The 25,134-nt window shown below is 35.7% G+C and overlaps 1 protein-coding gene across 1 annotated transcript in view; it reads right to left on the bottom strand.

Moving 5' to 3' along the window:
- Window positions 1-25,134, bottom strand: part of LOC120629032 (carbonic anhydrase 1-like) — a 35,481-nt gene continuing 10,347 nt past the window's right edge. Inside the window, exons 2-5 of the mRNA XM_039897774.1 lie at window positions 13,698-13,889; window positions 8,894-9,111; window positions 4,329-4,550; window positions 1-3,641 (exon numbers count right to left, since the gene is read on the bottom strand). Of these exons, the coding sequence (XP_039753708.1) occupies window positions 3,513-3,641; window positions 4,329-4,550; window positions 8,894-9,111; window positions 13,698-13,889 (761 nt within the window). The 3' untranslated portion in view covers window positions 1-3,512. The remainder of the gene's footprint in view (window positions 3,642-4,328; window positions 4,551-8,893; window positions 9,112-13,697; window positions 13,890-25,134) is intronic.

Raw genomic sequence — 25,134 nt, 5'->3', positions numbered from 1 at the left:
TAAATAAAAATCTATTTTAAATATATCTGTAGAGGCACATGCAATGTACTGGTAGATAAATTGCGGCAGAATACTGCAAAACAAAACATACAACTTGATGGATACCTTATAATTGTACTTATTCGTAAAATACCTATCTTAAATCGTATCAGTAACAACACAGTTAATATAACTACGTCATTACTCATTAGCATAGCTCGTTACTATTCGAGGCACAAATTAAAATAATAGGTACCTATCTACATTACATAATAACACACTGATAACAAAGATAAATTACTTTGCGTGCTGTGAATAGAGTTTAAAGTCCAAAAGAAATTCAAAATAATAGTATTGAGTATGGCGGCAATATATAGATTGTAACTACCAAATTGGTAGTTACATCCTACGTATTAAGTATTATTATTAGTATACGTAAAAAGTATTGCGGTAGAATTAGAATGTTTCAATGACTTTTTAAATCATAAAAAAGTTTGTATCGGTCAGCAATTAAAACGTTCTAGGGCGATACTTTTACACCTACTTTTTTATGCCTAACTCATAGTAGGGTGTACATACCAAAATATCTCCTTAAACTGAATTCGATATTAAAAAACATATAGCATTGTTCGTTAGCTCAAATAGTTAGCACGCATTGACAACAGTCATTGCGTCGGCACATGCTGAAAGCGGGTGTATGTCTGCTATTACCCTTTGTGTAAGATAGGTACCTTAGAAAACCCGCAGTTTACATTGGAGCGTACTATCCCGAGGATTCAGACGACTTATACTTAGTACTTTGTTTTTCCAGCCTAATAATCACTGTTAAAAATTTAAATAAATGAGGTCCTTAATTATTAAATAATATGACAATTTTTTTATTTCAACATAGTTTCCAAAGAAACGTATAAAGACAAACAAGACGAAATAAACAAGATTTTGATGATGATCTTATTTTAAAACAAACGTAGGTATTATGTTGTAGGTAAATTTTTCATACAGGTATTTTCTATAAAAGTTTTTTTGAAATATGTTTTGGACTTAACACTCTTTTCACCGGTTTACAAAACGAATCGATATATCTCAACATAAACTTCTAATTATATTCTGTAACTGAAATCACAATACATAGAAATATCACGTAGGTAAATAACGACACCTCTTTATTTATAGGACTGCTTAGCTATTAACTATTGAGGTCACATTTTAAAGTTAAGATCAGTCAATAAGTTTTACATTAGACCATAGTATAAGGCCGTTTATCAACTAATATTAAGTTCAAATGAAGTTTAAGGCACTGATTATAAGGCCACAAAAAGTTATAGGAAGGTAGATATCCATATGTTGGGTCAAATAAAAAAGTGCGTTGGAGGACCTAATACAGTGCACTCGGTGATCTAAACTAATTATAGCATCTTGCCTATTTCTTATAATTTTTTATGACTAAGTTATATTAAATAAATATTCATTAACTAATATTGCTTAAATCGCAATAATTTGCATGTAATTGTATAGTATCCGGTTCATAGGTCGAGCGTCAACGCTCTTTTTACATGTCGTGAAGTATAATTATACGATTAGTTGCTCAGTATTCTTAGTATAAAGCTGGGACGCTTGCAACTGTAGTAACAAAAGTTTAAAAGTCATCATATGTACTATCCTGTATCTGCACTACTGATTTTTAGAGTTGCGCAGTCAACGAGGCTGGTGCATAATATTATGGTTTTTGTTTTTTTTTTAATTTCACAACAAGCTTTTTACTGCAATGTTACCTGGTACTGACCAGGTAACATTGCTGACTGGTGATAACACAGTCTAAGATGGTACCTAGTTATACTGAACCCATACCCTTATTGGTGTCTACGCGGCATCGTATTTTACCTAGGTACGCTTGGCGGCACGGCTTTGTCGATAGGGCGGTATCTACGGTGGAAACCACTTAGCAGACAAAACCGATATAGTTTCACCATGTCCATCCGTGCGTGAAAAAAAATCTAACCAGAAAGTAGTGAAAAATTGTTTAGAGGAAATACATCGTATGCCTACCTTCGTGGCAATACATAATAACTTCCGACGAGAATGCCCCAGTACTCGAAAACATTAAACAACTCTACAATTACAAGTGAGTATACATATCATATCCTAATAAAACTAAAATTTCAAATTGCAATAAGAGTCGCCTCATTTAAGAAGCTAAAATATATTTCTATACATTAAATTTTTTCATCTCTATTTTAGACTCATCGTTGCTTTGCTTTGATAGTGAAACAAATGAAATTTCTATCAAATTGACATACAGAATAATCATAGAGTTTTTATCGACGCAATTGCAATCTAGGGGCTACCAAGAGAGAGCAGCAAGAAAGCTTTTATGATACTACAACGTCACAGCCTTTGAATTTTTATTCATTACGAAATTCGTATTATAACCAATTAATATTTACTTGTGCCACTATCAAAGAAAAGCAACGACATTGACACATTTTAATAGACATAATAAAATTTATAAACACAATTTTCATAATTCTTTATTGTTTATACAATTTCCTAAAAAACGGTGAATAGTGTTCTTCTGAACGATATTTATCCATATAAATGTAATACTATAATCAGCTATTTAATTATTAAATAACAGTTTATACTTTATACTGACTACAATTAGCTGCTACATAGGCACTATTGTGATTGACTAAAATTAAATATGCAGACTGTTTACTTCTCGCAATTTACCCATCACAGTTAGTAATGAACACGTGTAAACAGCAAACATATTATATAACCGTTTTGCTTCATTACTGGATAAATAAATAACTTATATACTCGTATTGTAGAAAGAAAGGTCGTGAGCGACCGTAGCAAGCCCAAATCAATTCTATAATAGTATTTAAGAAAATTAACAATTAATAGTAGACTGAATGAGTTTTTTTTGACAATCTGCTTGATTGCGATGTCATCCTAATTGGTGCTGCAGTTCAAGGCAGGGCTTGAAACCGGTTTCGAAATAAATTTCATTTATTAAGCCGTTTTCGTCTGAACAATTCGATTCGAACCAATTCCTGAGAATTAGATCTGGATTCGTTCACGTGCATACGAGGGTCAAGAATACGCCCGCTCCCGTTAGGCTACTAAATGTGAGATCGAGCCCGAGAGGTCAAATTCAAATTCAAAAATTCAAAATTTCAAATTCAAAAAAGCTAGGGCCACATCTAGGTATCCAACCTACTTTTGTGATCGTGAGCTGAGTGCTGACGCGAAGGTTTGACCTTCGCTTTAGCGCGGCACAATCAGTCAGTTATTGCACTGCCTACTGTGCCTTTAGTTTACCGAGTACACCAGTGGGAAATCCCCGCCGAGGGTATTGTTTTTATTTATTTACTCCAGTTCGTATTGTTTCTTGAGTCATCCGCTTAAGGCGCCAAGTTTTCTTGGTTCAATGCCGAAGAATGAGGAAGGTTTAAAGTTTGGTAAGAGTTTTTTTTTTGTAATAAAATTTCGCTTTCGCCACTAATCACAATTTCACAAGTTGTTGAGTGTTAGTTTCCACCGTAGTCGCGCAGCTCACGGTTGCCTAGCGGCAGCGTTGGCCGGTAGTTGTGTAGCACCTCCATTGCTTCGACGCCACAGGACGCTTCGCCACATCTGAGCTTACGCATCAGGGCCAGCTGAAACACAAATTTAATGGTATGTAATAAATATATAGCATCATCATTCCTGCTGGCAGATAGCTTGTTGCAGCGATGGACGGTACAAAAAATGCAGCTTTGGAAATTGACATTTCTTTACTTTCTTTGTGTTTTTTTTTATTTTTTCCTATTCCACTACTCGTTATCCCTTGACTCCAATCTCACTCGGTGGTAAGTGATGATGAAGTCGAAGAAGATAGCGGGCTTAGGTGTTCGGAGTACGACAGTGTTATTAAACCCAATACCCCTATTCGGTTTCTACGCGACATCGCACCGGTATGCTAAATCGCTTGGCAGAAAGTTTTGACAGCAGGGTGGTAACCAGAGCACACCGATTTGCCTCGAACTACACATTCCCAAATAAACATTTTCATGTGTCCCTCAACGCTGCGCCAAGGAGGTCGTCAAAAAGCTTCACATACTTGTGGTTATAGTGTGTTAGCATTAGAGCAGTAATAGCAAAGCATCAGGGATCCCGATTTTATTTGTTCTTCTTCTATAGGTGCCTCTACAACTAGTGCAGGTTGGCCGTCAGACTTTGATATTTCGCCTTGTCTTTCCGAGGCTAAATAGCTGGGCGGCACACGCTATCCCAGTCCACTCTCTGATGTTGCGCAATCCGTTCTTATAAGTAGGTATAAAATTAAAATTTCATTTTTTCTTTACCTGTTCTGCGGAAACTTGAACGGGTTCCTTGAAGAGTATCCAAGTGACGGACTCAGTGCAGGGCGGCGTGGTGAGCGAGCCGGGGTAGGTCCAGTAGGCCTTTTGCTTTGGTAGCAAATTGGCGGGGTTCAGGGGCTCGGAGAACGTCACCTTATCCCCTCTGTGCTGGATATATGGCAGTAGCTTTACGACCTTATCTAGCTCTGCATGCCGGGAACCAACCTGAAAATGAAAATAAGAAGATAGGTTAGAGACACGACTGTATAAGTCTAAGTCTGATATGTATAAGTCAATTTTTTCTAACTTGTCTTAATATTTAAAAGATCGTGTCTTGACTTCATAGTTTAAAGTATGTTTTAATAATAGAAGAAAACAAATCAAATGAGATATTGTTTAAGGTGGAATGCTTTTATAATTTTTTAATATTTTCAAAACAATCTTTGCACTGCACTTTTGCTTTGCACTTGAATATTTTTTTGATAAAACGGAGCCTAAACTATCAACTCCCTGCCTACTTGTATTTGTTATGGATCCTGTAGGTATATATACTTTTCTTACAGCTCTTAATCCGAAAAACTAAGCCGTGATTACTATTGGTAACCAAGTTCAGTGATATCTTTAAAAGCAAAAATTTAATATTATTTAATTATAATTAAATATTATTATATAGGAAAGAACCTCTTTTTTTTGACGATAAAAGTAAACGACTCGCTATTTTCCTTAAGAGCTGAGCCATTTTATAAGCGACATTTAAAAATAAATTCAGAACAAAGAAACCATGAATAAACATTATTTGACACTTAACATCGAAAGCGCTTTCATCGTCACGACTGATAAATTAATGTGAACGTATTTTGAAAGGAGCGTGTGTTATCGCAAATTTGCTTTAACTGCTTTAAGTTCTCAACGCAAACATATTAAAATATAGTTTGTTATAAATTATAAATGCGAAAATGTGTTTGTTTGTATTTCCTTCACTCTCTAACTAAGCCAAACCAATCATCCTTGATTTTTGGCATAGAGTTTGTTGAAAAGATGGAGAGTGTCATAGGTTACTTTTTATTCCAGGAAAACACGTTTCCCACGGGGTTTGTAAAAAATCGTAATAAGAACGCGGGCAACAAAACTGTTTACATACATAAACAATAAAAATTAGCTGTCTGCTGTAAACCTAACTTATTATACAAGTGTAGTAAAGAGATAGATACTTTAGATCGGATTGACTAAAAGGGTTACCGTTGTAAGACGATAAAAAAGTCACCTTGTATAGCCGTCGCCTTCACCGCAGCCTCGCTACATGCTACATGCACGTGGTGTTCGTATATTGATCTCACTGCGAATGTTTATGTACTTATCTAAATTATGTGTTTGAGTGAGAGAGGTTAATGTTAAAAGGATTGCATTGTGAGGCTTCTCTTATGTAACCAAACATCTTTTGTTTACTACAATGAGACATACGTATGTCTCTTTATTTAAGCAACGCTTTCAAAGTGAGTGTGCAATCTATGTATATGAGTGTGCAATGACTTACGTCCAATAATATAATAGTATATCTGCCAAGCGTGATTAAAGTATTTGTAAATATTTAGGTTAAAACAGTTTCCACATTTCGGGATCGATCGGTACATCAATCAGGTGATTCATGAAAGCGGTGATAGCCTAATGGTACGAGGCTTCGGTCACCCTTTCAGGAAGATCGAGTTAGATCCCGGGTACGCAGCTCGATCATTTTGGAGTTAACGAACAGTTTTTAATTTAAGGAATTCAAATATCATTTGCTGTAACGGTAAACGAAAACATCGTGAGGGAACCAGCAAGACTTGAGAGTTCCCTGTTGTTCTCAAAGGCGTGTGAATTTTACCAATCCGCACTTGGAGTCCCGTGCCCTGTAGTCGTTACTATAATGTAATAAACAAAAATATTTTTTTGGTTTATTGTCTGTGGACCTTCTATTATTATCTATTATAATAAATAACGAGTAGGTATGTAGGTTTATGTGTTTGTTGCTTTGAGCGTTCACTCGGTGCACGCTGCATCGAACAATGATTGGGAACATCCGTCACACATGTACACATACAAATTAGACTTAACATAATATCAGATCGCACCACGCATCTCTCATAATCATAATATATGTAACTTAACTTATATTTTAAATGCGAAAACGCAGTCGGTTAGTCGGTTTTTCACGTAGCCAAACGAGCAACGGTTTTTAACGTGATAAGTACTTTGCACACAGGTGGTTTATGTGAAAAAATCTGTGCCTAAGGAATAGATCTAATGTGTCCCTTTCTTCCAAAATGGCAGAACAGATGTTTATAAAATTTGTTATGTATGTAAGCTATAAAAGGATTTGTCCTGGCTGACGGTTGAACGTAGAAACTTGGAATTTTGAGCAGCTTAGATTTTAGGTAAGTACCTACTAAGAAAGGATTTCTTAAAATTATATCCACCCCAAAAATAAGAAACATGTACTTCAAAGGTTTTGAATATTCTACCTACAAACAGGTACAATACGGCATTAAAGTTTGTATGAAATTATAGTATTTTGACATAATCTTGCTTTCTGGAAACGGGCATCGCGGAAAAATTCTTATACTCACAGGGTAGGTATCTGGAAATTTATGCAGATGAAGTTGCTGGCATCCATTATTTAAGGTATAAGAGGAACCTACTGGATACCTAGTTAAAATACAATAGTTTTTTTTGATGGTTTGTTGTTCACGCTTCAACTTTCTCACAAATAACAATATTAATAGGGAAGTAGCGATACAGAGCACACTATAGTATAGGTAGGTACTTACAAGAGGTCGCGGGCCGAGCTACTCTCTCATATAAATATAATATGTTACAGTTATATCAGATAATCGCGCCAGCTCAACGCGACGGTTGTTGTTCGTACAAATCTGCTCTCTCCACACCCGTGTACCACTTTCACTCCGTTGCCACGCTTTAATTACTTGAGTATGTGGTACCTACGTTTTTTAAGTGATCAGTTGATCACCTATAAAATAAACATGTTTTTTTATCGTTTGCTTTTGCAAGCTTTGCAGCAACAATATATCACAATATAATCTATGCATTTTGAAAACTATTCCTCCGTGTCTTCAACCGAAAAGCTACCAACAAGATCTTATGGTTTTTTAAGGATAGTTGGGCGAGTGTACCTAATCGGTTTCTACGCGACATCGTACCGAAAAATAATAGGATCATCGTACCGGTAAATAAAAGGATTTGCAAGGCAGGCAGAGACCTTTCTTACAGTGGATAAGACTGTACCGATCAAGTACTTTTTCATTTCGTAAGGAAGAGGAATTTAGCAAGGAGTGTTCAAGGCGACTTAGCTGAAAACCGGAAAACAGAAATTCTACATGGACAAAGTCGCGGACATTTGCTAGTTTTAAATAATAACCAGACAGCCAGTGCAGGTATATAAAATGTGTATTTACCGAGGATGTCATAAACTTAACACTTACAATACAAAGGCTTTGCGCAAGATGACTGATAAGAACGCGCCGTAACGTTCATTTTAATAAGTTTTGTTGCCGGAAATATTATGTTTAGCATGCAATAAAAATATTATTACTTCTTTCTATGACAAAGTTACTTGTCTATAACTGTAAGGGTTAGTGCACACTGACATTGCATCGAATAACTTTGCTTCATAAGGCTCTGTTTATAATTTATGCGTAGCTTAAATTTTCACAAATGGTATGGTAAAATATTATCTTTGAGATTGATACCGACTTGGTTCAAACTTATAAACAGAAATAAACAATTCTGGTATAATAAAACTAAACATTGTTCTACAAATTACCTATTTGCGATATGCGAAATAATTAAAATTCAATGTAGAAACCACACATATAAATTGAACAGTATAAGTATAGTGTATGACACAAACTAATGCAGGAGCGATTGCAACAAAGTGTAACGTAAGTATTTTAAAATGAAGTTATTTATCTTAAACAATTTTGTTTGAGAAAATCTTTATTTAAAATATATTTTTTGTCGGTTAGCAGATGGGCGATTAACTGCTGTTATGCCATCCGAGTCAGATTCACTTGCTTCCACAATTTTAATAATGGCTTGCAACAATAAATGAAAGAACGTACCTGTATGTGCTCATCGATATTTAAAAGGTAAAATAAACAACAGGTATGCATGCATATGGTTCTTATTTGACTCGGAGTCACGTCTTTTCTCATAAACTCACGCTACCATTGTATATTCCTCAACCATTACGTCCCGGGCAAAAACCATCACCGTGAATGCATCACAAGTAGTATAAAAATTTAAAACTTCGACGGCGGAGAAGAGGTCCGCGGTTTCTCATGTCACCCGAACGTCCACGGGTTTCATCCACGCCTATCTTGCCAGACCTCACCTTAAGACCAGGTCCGAGACTCACAGATGGTTTAAGTTAACCTGAGGTTTAAGTTACTCTTTTAGGCAAACCTTTGATGAAGCTATTGCAACAAATATGCTGGTTAGCAGCTACACACAGTCCAATACAAAATTGCTTCTAATGTATCACTCTCTACATTAATAAACTGATTATTTACCATTAATAGTACTCCCAAAACAGCTAGTCCGTCTGTCTGGCCGGCCGCCTCGGCAAAGCTGCCATACTTTGACGTGTTCCAGTGTACAAGGTGCAGCTCGCCTGAGAAAGCTCGTCCGTCGACTGTGTGCTCCGAGCCCTCGCCGTTGACAGCCCCCCAGTGGCAGTGCCACTGTTCCAGCTTGTACACATCCGAGCCGAGTGGACCACCGCGGAGCTCTGTAACGTAAATAAATATGGATTAAACTCTTGAATGAGCTTTCTCTAATTCAGAACTGGATGGACATTTACCGCTATCTCCCGATACAAAGTTCTGACGTATTACAATCTACAAAGAGTTGGTGAAGCCTTTTTTCACTATGACAGAGAAAAAAAACAAAAAAAAATACTATAGGTTTACTCGTTTGGATGTAAAACTGTTACAAAAATAAAAATTTTAATATTTTGCTATTTCTTTCTTGATTTGAAATATAGGTAACTAGCTGGCGGGCTACATTTTGCTTTATTTTATTAAAACAATAAACTTACATCAAACTTTACAGGTCATTACTCGCCAGGTCAATCCGGAGATTCCCGGGTCCGTATGTTTCATTGAAATCGGTCCAGCCGTTTCGGAGCCTATACGGAACATACCCTACACTTTTTTTATATATATAGATAGATAGAAGATATAGAAGTCTGCCTAGGGTATGTTTAGCAGTGGGCGCTTTTTGCAACTGCACATGTAGTTTCTTCTTTCAGTTAGTAGTTGATAATGATGATGATGACAATAATTTATAAGCTATATTATGAAAATTAAGCTTAATTTGCTATAAGCCGCGAACAGCATGGATTTCCGCAAAGTAATGCCTGCTTCTATCCAATATTTCGGATCGGCTGGAAATCGGCCTCATTTTCGGCGGACTGAGTTCGATCGCCGGCACTCGGCCTAACCCGCGATCGGCCTGCTTTGTGGAGACGGTCTAAACCTTTCTCACTCTCAGAGGAGACCTATGCCCTGTAGTGGGCTGGTAATGGGATTATGAATGATGATGAGGACTGTTTTATATAGACTACTTGTCAACTATCATAACGCTACAACCAATAAAGCGTGACACAACTAACAATGAATCTTCATTACTATTTGTGCCCGCTGTTTCACCCGCATGAGATTAATCGATATGCAGTTAGTTTAGTTTAGGATCTAGAATAATAAATAGTAGAGTGATTACTCGATAACGTTAGCGATGACAATACGTGCGTGGGTTGCTGCTATTGCTTATTAACGCTGCTACTGCTACTCCCTTTCTCAACCTATGCCATATCCATAAATATTATTAATGCGAATTTCGTTTTGTTTGTTATCCATGGTCTCAACCTCTACGCTTGTCTTGATGGAACTTGGCACTTATAGGTATACAGCTTACACCCTTGAGATGAACATAAAGTGTTATCCCGGAAAAGCAACGAGAAGTTATTTTCGCGGGATTTTAAAAATACCCTTGCATCGTGCAAACTGTCATAGCGTTTGCTGAATTCTTGCAAAAGGAAAGAAATATTTCATTCTCGCAGCTAAAACATCAATAAAGGCTCCTGCTGTAAGGAACCTATTCAATAAACCGGGATAATTATTCAATAATAATTAAAATTAAATTAGTATTTGTGTAAGAAAATCGAGGAAAATTGTAGAAGCGGTGACAGCCCAGTGGTTAGGACTTCAGCTTCACTTTCGCATGGCCGAGTTCTAATTCCAGCACGCACCTTAACTTTTCTAAAGTTATGTGCGTTAAATATTACTTGCTTCAATGGTGAAGGGAAAACATCGTGAGGAAACCTGCGTTCCTGAGAGTTCTCCATAATGTTTTCAAAGGCGAGTAAAGTCCACCAATCCGCACTAGGCCAGGTTGGTGGACTACGGCCTAAACCCTAATTGAGGGAGGAGACCCTTGTCCTGTAGTGGGCCAGTAATGTGTTTATATGATGTGTAAGAAAATCGTATGATTAGTGTACCTACCGACGGCGTTACCTCGGCTATTTAAGTAAAATAATAACGCTCCAGTACCAGCATTTGGAAATAATTATAAAATTCATTTACATTGAAATCAATGAATTGCGTTATTTGTATATTCGCAATAATTTTTAGTAATTAAAAAAAAATATATAAATCAAGCTATTGCTCGTGGAAATCGAGTTTGTTCCGTTTCTTAAAAATCGCTCGGCAATCGTTTAATATTCTGTGCTAAAAAGTGTCCTTTTTCCTATCTCCAGGATGCAAGCAATGTATTTTTTTTTTTTTTAAATTGCTGTAGTGGCTGAGCTCAAATTAGGTTTCAAATAAACAAAGAAACAAAATAAACACTTTTTCAATTCAAGTGGTATTAGATAGAGTTTAAATAATTGAATTGCATAAATAAAACGCATTTTGATTTGACGTCTTTAAACCACAGTACATTTTTGGTCTTCACTAATGCACGATATTAAATACTAATTTGAGCGTAAATGGATAGTTTGACTCGAATCAAGAAACGTGGACCAATAATTGTAACAATCCATGAGCAAACTTAAAACTAAACCAAAATCGCTCTAGATACCTAATTCTAATATCACGTACAAGCTGAACAATTAGTCATAAGTATGGAAATTACACCCTTGTGTGAATCAATATCTGTATCACATGATAATTGATGAAAATACATGAAAGAGGGTCGCAACTGAGTCACCGGTAGGAACCGGTAGGGGACGTTCGCCTGGCGCGATGGAATTGCAAATTGGCATGCATTTAGGATAAGTGTTTGTTTCCATGTTTAGTTATCCCACTTTTTTACCTCCCAGGAGTTTCGACGACATCGTGCTCAGCCTATTAATATCACACTTATGAAAGATTTTTTTGTTATTTCACTTTAAGCTAGCTTCAAGCTTTCCTATACGCCTTCTACTGTTTCTTTCTTAAATCAAAATAAATATATTACTACAGTACACACATTGGCATCTGGCACCAAAGTAAGCGCCGCTTGTGTTATGGATACTAGGATGAGTGATGAATACTTTTTATGCATTCCAATTAATATGAATACTTATAATATCAGTAATAAAAACACAGACACTGAAAATTCATGTCCATCACACAAACATTTTTCCAGTGGGAATAAAATCCACAGTCACTGCTCAAAGCGCCAATCGGCCGTCAAACTGCTGCTTTTTCACCTCAGGTCTAAGATGCTAGTGGGCCAACCTGTTAGTGTGTTGCCTGCAAATCGGTTTCTACACGATTATATTCGAACGCTAAATCGCTCGGCGATACTTCTTTGTCGGTACGGTGGTAACTAGTCACTTGCAAAACTTGCCAGATAAGAGAACTTCTGCAAGCATACATCCTCCGAACCCTACACTTACAGCCAAACACACACACACAATACCACATAACAGCCCCAACCACCTGTTTGCTTTAAATAAATTGGCCTTGAAACAAGTAATAATCCATTATGAGTTTATCAAGACACGTAGATAGAGTTCTACTGGCCAGGAAGAATGCGGAGACCGCTTTTATAGGATTTACACGCACTTCCTAGTTCCGAGGCATGACCTCTCTTGCTAAAAGAAGATATTTATTGAACACCGTAATGCTCAATTTGGACCTTCCCTACTTCATTTTCTGCGAGAAAATTAGGTCATTCAAAATATTTTTAACGAGCGCTATCCTTTAGCTTCTTCTGCTTAGACCTTGTTATGTCTCACGAGATCCTTTTTTTGATTTTTATGATTGAAATATTCTTTGTGCTCAAAGAATATTTCCTCAAAAATTCAAACTACGTTCACCCGTTCGGGCTGTCGATACGTTTTCTGCTAGTCAATCAGGACAAAGCCTTAGAGTTATAGGAAGAAGATTTAAATGATTAATAAATTAAACAAATTAAACGTTTACATTTGTAGACGCTTCGGTCTTATCGTATCAAGAATAGCTACATAGTAAATTTTATCAGATCTTGACTAAATTTGTACAATGATGTGGATTATTCCTCACATTATATTTATTTATGGTAAAGAAGGACAAATAAGTACCAAAGCGCGATGTTAAGAAGTTTGACATGTGAAGCGACACTTATCACGGAGTATGCATACCTATTTAGGTAGCTATACAAAAGTGCTAAGAACGTTGTTGTTATTAGGAACTCTTGCCCACTGGAAATAACATTATATCCATTCTTTATCTGAAAGTGATAATTCTCAATGGGTTATAACATACTCTTTTGGGAATAGTCATTATCTCAGCCTCTAACTAACTCTAACTAACTAACTAACTCTTAACTAGGTAACTCTTTCTAACTAATATGAGGTACCTAGTTCGCTGAACGCTGAACGCTTGAACGCTGTTACAATGAGGTGGACTCTAACGTTTATTCTCATATGCTTTGTGGTGATAACCGGGACTGAAGGTTTAATGTAACCAACCCTTTCTCTAAGAGAGATCCAATGGAAAGGGTTTGTTTCTAACTCCGATAAACAGCAGAATTTCTTGAGAGAAAATCCAAATTTCTAAACAATATGCCTGAACCGCGGATCAACTCAGGACCTTGTGATGTGTAGTCAAACACGCTTACCACTAGATCAATAAGATAGTCCTCGGAAAAGGACATTAGGCAATGCCTCGAGAAGAACTATAGCTTCCACGTTAGCTATACTTCCTACTTCCTCTATATACTGTATTTTTTAAGCCCACTGTCATATTAGTAATAACAGTTCTAGGGCCTGCTGTCCTTGTTTTATTCCAATTTTAAAGAACAGTGTTTAGATTGACTTATTTAAGATCTGCTAAAGAAATGACATACCCGAGTCATAGCCGTTTTCGTCTACCCTCCAGCAGTATCCGGGGTTGACGACAGATCGTGGGTGGTTGACGGAGTACCGCCACGCAAGTGGAGGTGCTCTGCCACTGCTACTGGCCCGAGACGTGTCGATGTCTACTGGACTCTGACGAGCGCCTCGCGCTTCTGGAAACTTTTCTACCCATGTCGCTGGACCTGCAAAAGAAAGAAACACAATTTCTTAGATACCTTATAATATTACAAATTGCTATTGAAATTTGATATTTAATTTCACAGCTAAACTCCAACTGAATCGATGTGCTGTTTTTTTTAAATTTTGTTATGAAAACTCACGAAAGCTATGAGTTACCAGAAGGGCATCGAGTTTTAGCCCTAAAAATTGTGTTGCGTCGGGTCTTTTAATTTTTTTAGGAATATTAGTGTTGTCCACCTGCGTGCCTCGGAAAGCACGTAAAGCCATCGTCGGTCGCGGATACTATTACTAAAAAGTGTTAGGTAAATATATTTTAGCCAGCTGCATTTGGGCCGGGGTTAAGACTTAAGAGGGATTTTTCCTTAGACCATCTATGCTAGAGTGCCCAGGGCATAAAAAGGCTGTTTTTGCCAAGAATGTTTTTCTAAAAAACGCAACTTGTGCGAGTGTGTGTGTGTGAGTGTGGTGGCGATAATCGTAAAGTGATAATCACAAGTTTCGCGATTGACAATCCGATCGCAGTGAAGCTACCTCGAGCAAACATGTGCATTTTAATTCACCTAATACTATTTAAGTCTCCGGTGACAGTATATAATCTTTATTATTACTGCGCAAAAATCCTTTCGAATAACACGACGACTTGTGATAAGAAAGTTTGCATGTTGATGAAATATGGGGTTTGTGATTTATCAAGTTGGCATGGACGTAGATGACATCAATCGAGACGTAAGGAGCCGATTCGCTGGATCGTTGCCGCACGCGGCAGAAGACCGTGCAGTATAGGATTGACACCTTTTTAAAGCCTAAACAAAGTATTAATTAATATACTTTTAGAAAATAAAATAGTTGAAGAAACAGTTTATTCCACAAGCTAATTTATTACGTTACGTTATACGCATATTATTTCAACAAGCAAGTACCTAAATAAAAATTTCAAAACCATGCACCTATTAACACGTTTTTTTTGGTTCACATAGTTTTTTTTGCTTGTTATTATCTAGAGTGTATTAATATGAATAATAATAAAAGATGACAACCCTAGTGGGTGTAGAAATCCCTACAAAATACCTAATCCATCCAGCAATGAACTTTCCTCGATTTGGCTCGTTGGTTGCCCAAAGTATTCACGAGCTACCGTATATAAATAACGCGATTTTTACTTCTCGATTGACCTGATGAATGGCTGTTGAGAAACCAACAGCCATTTCTTTTTATGAGTAAGGATCCCATCTCGAACGTCCCAAACGTAGCTAAGTTTAGGATCTTTCGCTTCAATAGTTATTGGTATAATATTTTTTTTTAAATCCGGCTCAATTTTTCATGTTTTCATTTTTTATGTTTACCTGCCTCCAGCATTCATTTAAAAAAAGTTTTGAACCATTATTTTGTATAATTTACGGATGCATTAAACAGTAGGTATTTACATCAGATTTCTACTCTAGTAAATTTACTTAAAATCAGTCACTAGGTTTTAATTTTGAGTAGCTAAAATGAGATGAATGAGTAATGGAGATGACAGACTGATATGTTATCTTATCTACTAAGCTTCCCCTTCAACTCACGCAAGATTTTAAGCTAATAATACTTTTATAATGATAAATCACCACAACCGTCATAATTTCCGAAGAATGCTGTTATACTAGATAATTGTCATACTAATTTTTGAATATTGTATAGGTATATTGTAATAAGAAAGTTATATACCTACTTCATTGGTATGTTATTTTTACGCAATTAAATAAAGAACTTAGTTAAACAAGAGACGACATACAAAACTAGGAAAAAACTTGAACTAAATAACAATTAAAATAAATAAAGTAATTTCCTAAAAGTTAATAACGTTTTTCGATTGAAGATTGTAATAGTAAATTAAATATGTTATATAAAATTAACAATTTGTTCAACATAACACAAATTTGTAGGCATTGTTAACAGAAATAAATGTGCCCCCATTAACCCATTTGGCATATGAACGAATATTTAAAAACAGACAATTTCTTTGCATCGAACATTGTTCAATACCTGCTTTCTTATAACTACCGGTAAATAAACGGTAAACAGCACATTATGATATTGTGCTTTGTTGATCTTTACGCACACGCTCAATGCACACGCGTTTTATAAGTAGGTACGAAGTTTTTCAACTCTTTACAATACTTAAAATAAAACCGAACTGTTTTTTTGGATATTACCTACACAGTTTGTGTTAAAGTATTTTTATTATTATTAATTTCGTTATATTCATTGGTTGGTTGGGCGATAATGAAATATTTTTGTCACACTAAAAAAGGTTAACAAAATATATTAATGGTGCGTTTTGTTTCGCGCGTGCATGCCGTTGTAGCATGGGCACTCAAACAAAATCGACATAAAGCCGATGGTGAAAAAATAAAATAAAGCGTAATTATTTAAAATAGCATAAATTTTTGTTAAGCAATAAATTCGCCTTATCTAAATATTAAACATTACGATATAACATGTACCTACTTATGGAATCAAAAATGTAGCTACAAAAAAAGGATTGCCAAACAAAGTAATAAACTTCACACTTGAAAATGGCGTCATATAGCCGCCATATTTATATTAACCAAAGTTGCAAATGATTTAATGTAAGGATTTTAACGATAGCTACCTACCTTATATAGGTAAACATATCAAAAACTGTTCATGCATTTGGAAGTTAAGGTCGAATAAAGATACTCACATACTTGCTCCTACATAAATTACACTTCTATTATAGGCAGTTGTGAAAAAAAAATCCATTGAAAATATCGTGTTTCATTTAAATTACTTTATGAAATTTCGGCGAGTGTGACATTGCAGCCTGCAGGGTCACATGACCTTGTCGCATGAGACAACAAAATAATTCTATTACATTCAAGCGGAAAGGCCGTCGAATAAACGGAGGCAGCGTTACAGGTAAGCATTTATTTGGGATACCTACTCGTAAATGGACTAACATTCAATTAGCATACAAACGCGTATTGTTATATGCTATACTTGCAGTTTGCAGAAGTTAGGCAACACTGAACTCTGAAGGGCGTTCAAAATCCCAAATCTATCTAATATGGCCATACATTTTTCTTGATTACAATATTGAGAGATATCAAAAGTATGTCCTTTTAAAATAATGCTGGTAAAAGCCCCTTTAAGGCAATGATTATAAATTAAATGAAAGTAGTATATTATTCCTATACTAAATAGGTACGTAAATTATTATCAATATGAGATTATCTATTAGGGGGCAGTTAAGCGTACGCTTCAAACCATATATAGAACTCAAGGGTCAAAATACAATATTATATTATATTATATTATATCATTCAATACTTGCATCAATAAATCATTATTGGCATTACGATAAACAAGCATATATCTATAACTAAGTATATCTTAGTAGGTACATGGTCAATTATAAATTAATAATTAAATAATTACAATCATCTGAAATTTATAAAGCGAACATTTAACATTTTGCCTTGTAAATTTACAAAAGGTATCATAGAGAAAAGAAAATGATGTTTTTACAATACTTTGATAAACAAAAATAACCTATGTACCAATATAAAGATAAATAAAATCTAAAACGTCTTCGAACCAAACTAGCAGCATTGCCCCTTTGAATGACCAAACTGATCCTTTGGTCAAGGTAACCTGCCCTCACTAGGATCACCGGTAGCCTCGTTAACCCTTTTTAGTAATTCTTTGAAAAGAGCTCGAGCCCCCGCGGTCCCCACGGTCCCAAAGTCTCTTCTCCAAAAGGTACAAAAATGAACTTGCTATCAAGGTGTTTATAATAACGCCTCTTCACCTGTTCCTTGCCAGCCTCCACGGAATGAGAGTCATACCATAAGGTGCCTCGCCATCGCTCTATATAGGTTCCGATACAGCTATTGCCTAAAATACGAAAATATGCGAAATAATGTTGAAGGATGCATAAGTATATTTGGTACCCCTGTAAAAATATTAAATCAAAAGATATAAACTATATATATAACGATATATTCCATATAAACGATTTTATAAAATTTTAAGTGTTTACTTATGACGATAAAAGGCTGACACACGCATAGTACCAACGCTACGCGACGCGTACCTAGTAAAGTGACTGTTTTGTAGTGCCTAATGTTAAGTTGGAAGAAAAATTAAATAAATAGTACCTAATCAGAAAACACATTTCTCTTCTCAGGCTATTATTAAAGGTACCTACAGTTAAGTGTGAGCGGTCAAAAACTGCTTAATACGCCCTTTTATGCCATAAGATATGTTGTGCATTTCGTGTCTATCAAGATTGTCCCTGGTGGCAAAATTGACTTATCCCGTATATGGCGGGCGCGACACCCGAAAAACCAATTCAAATTACACACACTTAAGCACATCACACCCGTGTGAAGCCGTGGCGGCTCGCTAGTAAGTAAATAAACCTGATTTAAAAATACAACTTCCGTGGGAATTGTATGCAGACGGTTTGATTTAATAACAAGCGCATAACTAAGGATATAATATACTAAATTTTATATAGACTAGTACTGAATAAATATTTGATTTAAATATGGTGTTTCAAGAAAGATTTATGAGACCACTAATTCACAAGTTCTTTCATCTTTGCGGTGTTTTTGTTTATGCAGCCTAGCAGTTAAATTAAGCGCTGTTTAATAGTTTGCGATGAAATCATTTCAGTAAGCCAAAAATATTTTTAACGATTCAGATGTTATATTATAGTTACCAGGTAAACTAAGCAGCTAGGCTTCGCTGTGAATGCTTAGAATTTCTCGTTTTGGTAAAAATTTAGGAATATAAAGTACTTATATCTATAGGGACAACGGGTGTACATTTTAAGGCAATCCATCGACTACATATAGAGTTTTACGGGAACATACGGAAGCAGAAATGTTAAAGGTATATTACTCGTATGTCGTACTCAATGATCAATAAGGAAACATCGAATATTTGCGAGACACGAAGGAAAATTGCAAAAGAGCGAAATACTAATAGGTAACTAAGATAGTTTTTCGCAGTCCGCTATTATCCCTAGGCTAGGTTATGGTATTAAAATAGGTGTTAACCAATAAAAGCTAAGTGTCAATTTATAACCAACTATATATTTGTTTTTTGGGAGTTTAAATGTCGCGCCCGCTACCCCCCTTACTCCCGTTTTTAAATCTCTTCTATCCTTTTAGATATTCATTTTAACGATATGCTGCTGTTAAGGAAAATTTTGATCCACATGAAACGCAAAAAGTATCTAATGCATTTAATTGGTGAAGGAATATTACTGTATCGTTTAAAATAGTTTTTATAAATGGCCCATAATATTTTTGTAAAATGTAAAAGACATATTTGGAGATAAACATTTACCACGCGTTGGTATAACTGGTTTGTAGACCTTTTTTGTAGATCTTTCAAAGATGTACAATACTGGAGTACTTTATTTAGATCTATCGCTTAGGGTTTAGCAAAAGTTTTCAATTTAAGCGCAAAGAAATGTGTATAGGTACTGATATAGTAACATTAGAAATCTACAAAATGATCAGCATTTCTCTACTATATTATGCATGTATTAATAATACATGTTATCCTTTCTCTTGAATCACTGTATCTATTGAAACCGCATCAAAATCCGTTGCGAAATTCCGAAGATACACGACAGACAGACAGAAAGCGGGATACGACTTTGTTTTAGACTAAGTAGTGAAGCTAACTTTGGTAACAAACATACATATGAAAGAAATGCTAAATAATAAGTACTTAGTTCGCGACTATCCGGTCTTTTTTGATCATCCTAGGATTTTCGCAAGACTCCAATTAAGTTTACGAAACTTCACGCTAAAATATATAAAGTTAAGGAAGGTGCCGCGGGCACATCTCGTCCTAATTTTAATATAACAAAGTAATGGTTTACCTTGTTTATAAATATATATAATGGTTACAAAAACTTAACAGATAAAATATATCTGTTATTATGTATTCAAACACAAAACCTCTATAAGGCGCTTTACAAACGTAGACACTTCTTGTTACAGACACGGGACACTGATGCAAATCAATGGCGGATTTGTCCTAACAGCGGGCCAGATATTGGAAGGACCAATGATATCACTATTCAATAATGATAACAAGAAAATAATTGAAGTACCTAAATATTCTAAAGGCTCGCGCACATTATAGAGGTCCGCACTGCATCGCAAACTATAACAATAGTCTTCCTAAGTAATTTTCGTACTTTTTATGTATGAAATAAATATGTTACAGATGAATAATATCATGTATAATAAAATATTATGTCATAGCTGTTGAGAAAGAGGCGGTTTGCAGTTACTACATCGCCTGGGTTCTATGGCGGCCGAAAATGTGAATCCACCAAGGCCCAAGGGTGCCAATTGTGCTCTACGCAAATCTCTAAGCTTCATGGAAATATGATATCCAAAGGTAGCTTTAACGATATCAATACTAATATTATAAATGCGATGTGTTGGTTAGTTTGCCTTTACGCCCTAACTAACCAACCAATCATCTTGATTTATGGCATAGAGTTAGTTAAAAGTACAGAGAGTAATATAGGCTACTCTTTGCCCCAGGAAAACAAACGTTTTCCAGGGGTTTTGTAAAAAAATATAATAAACGCGCACTAAGAACGCGAGCAACAGCTAGTAAGGCATAAAAGTGTCACTGTTTGTGGAGTGCCTTACACAGACATGACGTCAGACGTAAAAAACGATTTATTCCGTACCAGATGGATGCCCCCGAATACCCATTGTTATGGGCGCGGAAAATATTTCATCTACTTAATCGAATTGTGGATGCTCAATAAGCGTTTTATCACCTATTGTTTTTGTTTGACATTTCATTACCCCTAATAAAAAGGGGTATGGGTATATATACTAAAATATATCTTTATGTTCAAGGCGAGGTTGTTTTCAATAAACTTTCAAAAATTGGTTAACCAAATTATAGTTTAGGTAGTGATTATAGTTAATCAAAGGGTTCACTATTGTTTTGATTAAGTAGATTTTTTGTTTGCTTGAAACGGCGAAGAAAACTGTATTTTTTCGACGGATTCTCTATCGAAATCTGTAAATATTTGGTCTTACGGTTTCCGGTCTCGAATCAGTCAGCTTTTAAATTTAACTGAAGTCAATAAATAACCATGAGCCAATTTGGCATAATTTTGGAAAAGAGCTGTAATATTCACATAGTAACAAACTACAATTTAAAACAAACATTGTATGTACTGCAAGGGTATTTTGCAGTTGGTGATTATTAATCCGACGACGTTTCATTGTCCTTTTATCAAATAAAACTCAGCACATTTCAGAATTCAGAAGTCATCAAATTGTGTAATAACAAGTCTTTTTATATATATATATATATAATTTACATCCTGTGCACGCAGGTGCTATGTGCTATGTTTAAAATATGGCGCGCACTTTGACCCTTTGTTACACTAATAATTATTCACATACCTGTGAATTGCATTCAATTGATTTATCGTGTGTACCTAAGTTGTATACACTTATGAAAAATGTATCCATGTGCCCAAGAATGAGGAAAAGTACCAAAAGTATAATGGCAGCTAAGTAGTAAGATATCTATTGTATACAGAAAAAGGTTGCATAACGTAGAGAAACGTTGACGGTCTAACTGCGCAGTGGATGAATTGGCTATCATAGTAAGTTAGTTTAATAAAGTATAGGTCTAGCAAGACGAATTATTCTCTCCAGGGCAAGTAAACTATTTTATCTTCTCCCACAGCTTTATCAACTCACCCAAAATTGGCGCACAAGTGGAAATAATATCCAAATAATATACGTTTTATAATAAACGGCAGTGGCGTACATAGAAGGTATGCACAGGGTATGTAGATGATATAAAATAAAGAAAATCCCCAGTCGGAGCTATAAATACTTAAGGGTAGGGTTTTTATAACTCTTATCGGAGATTTTCTTCATTTTATATCATCTGCATACCCTGTGCATACCCTCTATGCACGCCACTGATAAACGGCGGTAAACTTCTCCTACTGCCTGTTGCCACGCTTTTGCAGGTGGACACGTTAATTTTATGTTTTGTTATATATATATTCGGGGGATATAATATTTGTCTCCTGCTTGGATGATGATGATTAGGTACCTATTTTCATGAACCTAAAACTAAAGCTATGAAAACCAAACCAAACGACAAACGCGCCCTGTGAAAAAGCCCCGACAAACATAGTTGGAAACGGCCATACATGACACTATTTCAGCCGTTATTGCATGCAGTGCATTGTGTCCATAACAAAAACAGTGAAAACGCCCCGCGCACGTCTCAATTCTCACCCGCATAATGTTGCTAGCTTATAAAATTATCCCATTTTCTTCATTTTAAGGAAACGTTTAGGACAGTAAAAGTAAAAGATTTAATATTTAATTCTGTCTGCTCAATGGAGTGAAGGTACTAACTGAATGCCTGATTCTTCAAACGCTCTCCTTTATACATTGGCGGAAAATACAAGAAGTCATATTACCGACATTACAATTGAAGTTTGAAAGTAGGTATCTCAGTTTTGAAAACGTATGGGCGTATTGTAACACAATGTCACATCTACGACGATTTTGAGTTTAGAAAGTGAGACCTATGTAAATATACCTTACGTTTGAGTGTTTAGAACTATACTTCAATCGTTCACAGTAGGTATATCTACCTACGACGCGACGCGACGGGCCTCATACAACGTTATTCATGTGATGAAGTTTTGCGATTATTATCTGAGGCTGAGCATATTACTGTACATATGCAGTATTGTAACATAAGTAACACAACCTTTTGTATACTAACAGATTTATTTTATTTGACTTCAATAAAATATCATGTTCGAACTTCGGTCTCAAGCAGGTATATTCGGCTAAATGTCATGTTGGCTCAAAAATAAATGAAGCTTATATTTAACAATAATATGATATGAAAAAACTATCTGGTTTATAATGTAAACAATTAATTTCTTAACGCTTTAGTGTCCATAGTGATTTTTTTTATGATAACTAAAAATCTCTTTATAACTTGTAATTGCTTAGAAATCATTTTCTTCTTAACGAGCATCTGGCGCCGCAGAGGTGAGCGGTGTAGTCTTATAAGTAAAGTCAAAGTCAAAGTCAAAAATATCTTTATTCAAGTAGGCCCATAGGTGGCACTTTTGGTGCGTACATAAGAATTACACGGTAGTGAGATGATGGCGATAACCACATTCGTAAACTTAAAACTAAAGCTACGAGGGTTCCAAACGCGTCCTGGTCTAAGAAGAAGCCCACAACAAACTTAGCAGGGTGTTTTTTTTTTTTTGTTATCACCATCTCACAATGTCATTTTAAATTATTAGAAGAGCAACCTGGTTAGAGCAATAATTTACACCCATGCTTTTTTATCGTTTACGTAGTCCTTTATACTATAATAGGACTTTTCTATAAGCTTACGTTTAATACAAACTTTCAACTTTTTAAAAGACATCTCCAAGATGTCAATTGGTAGTTTATTGTAGAATTGTATGCAATTTCCTTTAAACGAATTATGAATTTTATGTAACCTAGTATATTGCACTGTAAGTTTATTCTTACTTCTAATGTTTAAATTATTGCAGTCACATTTTTTCTTAAATTTAGAAATGTTTTTATGAACGTACATTAAATTTTCAAATATGTACTGACTATACACTGTCATTATTTTAAAATCTTTAAATTTATCTCTCAATGACTCTCTCGGACCCATTTTGTAGATAGAACGAACAGCCCTCTGTACCCGGTTCTATACCCGGTAGTGGGAATTTAGTTTGTGGTGGAATTGTTTCGTTACCACCTAGCTGCTAAGCTATTTGTCTGATGGCCGACTTCAGACGTGCTAGTTCTTACCTTAGATACAGTAGGGGCAATTTCAGATTTTCCTGGCGTCTGGCGCGTTCAGCCAAAGGCCGAAATTACTAAGGTATATAGGGAAGGTAAGGAATATTGAGGTATCGGTTTAATATAACTGCCATAGTCCATAACCATAACAGTATGGACCACTTCCATCCTATTATACATCATCACTTACAACCAGGTGGAATTACAGTCAAAGGCTTGTAAAGGAATAATAAAATTTAAGGCACTTTTTTAAACCGTACTCTACATGTAGGTACTCTACAGTTACACTAAAAAGTAATGTAAACATTGTTAAAAATGAAAGACAGTTAGAAAAAATGCTGTATAGAATAAGTAGTCTATGAATGATCTCCATAATAATATAATGTGTGTCAACTTGTGCCGCCATACCTAGCAGCTGGTGGACGGGCAACTTTTTTGCGACTCGAACCGCTACGCGCAGTGATCGCAGACGACCTCGGCCTTGTGTTGATATTTTAATATGGTTTTTATATCTAACTTTATGTGTTCACCTCATAGTAAAAACAATTAAGGTCTGACAGTTTTTTGGATACGTAAACGTAACTCATCAGATTCAAGGACACCAACCTAATTACAGGCTAGGTACTGAGAAATTATTGTCAAATACCTTACAATATTTCCGCGATTAGGATTACATGTGCACCACGAGATATTCACGCCTAGTCATTTTCTTACCTTGTCTCAAAAGATAGGACGAGAAAATCCTACTAATATTAATGCTTAAGTTTGTGTGGACGGATGGATGTTTGTTACTCTTTCACGCAGTGGCGTGCACTTCATACATGCACAAAAGCAGTGCTTACCCTAAAATTAATATATAACTCGTAAAGGAGGAGGATTTTTGTCGTTTTGTACAATTTTCCTACGGTATGCATACCCTGGTAAGAAACCCAATACACGCCACTGCTTTCACGCAAAAACTACAAAACCAATTTTACTGACTTTTGGAATTGAAATAGATTATACCCTCACATAGGCTGTTTTGTTTTGTTTGAACAGTGATGCGGATGAATCTGCATGGAAAACGACCGCATAGAGTCTACTCAACTAAGTCGTCCGTGCATAGCAAACGGAATACTCTTCTTGGAATTTAGAGCAATTTGAAATCACTGTCACTAAAGATGTATTTAATTGGTAGAAGCCAGTTTAAAGCAACGGTCAAACTGCCGCTCGTTTGCATCAATCTGCATTTGTATTTGCGTCCTGCGTGCGACCAATCACAAAATTCTTGCTCGAACGCGTGTTTTTTGTGATTGGTTGTTTGCAATTATGAACGCCGCTAAAGACGCTGGTTTGACTTTTAACAAACTTATTTTATGCAGCTTTTAATATAAAA

This window comes from Pararge aegeria, chromosome 2, assembly GCF_905163445.1.
Source record: "Pararge aegeria chromosome 2, ilParAegt1.1, whole genome shotgun sequence".
Taxonomy (NCBI): domain Eukaryota; kingdom Metazoa; phylum Arthropoda; class Insecta; order Lepidoptera; family Nymphalidae; genus Pararge; species Pararge aegeria.
This window is presented reverse-complemented; position numbering and strand designations above follow the sequence as displayed.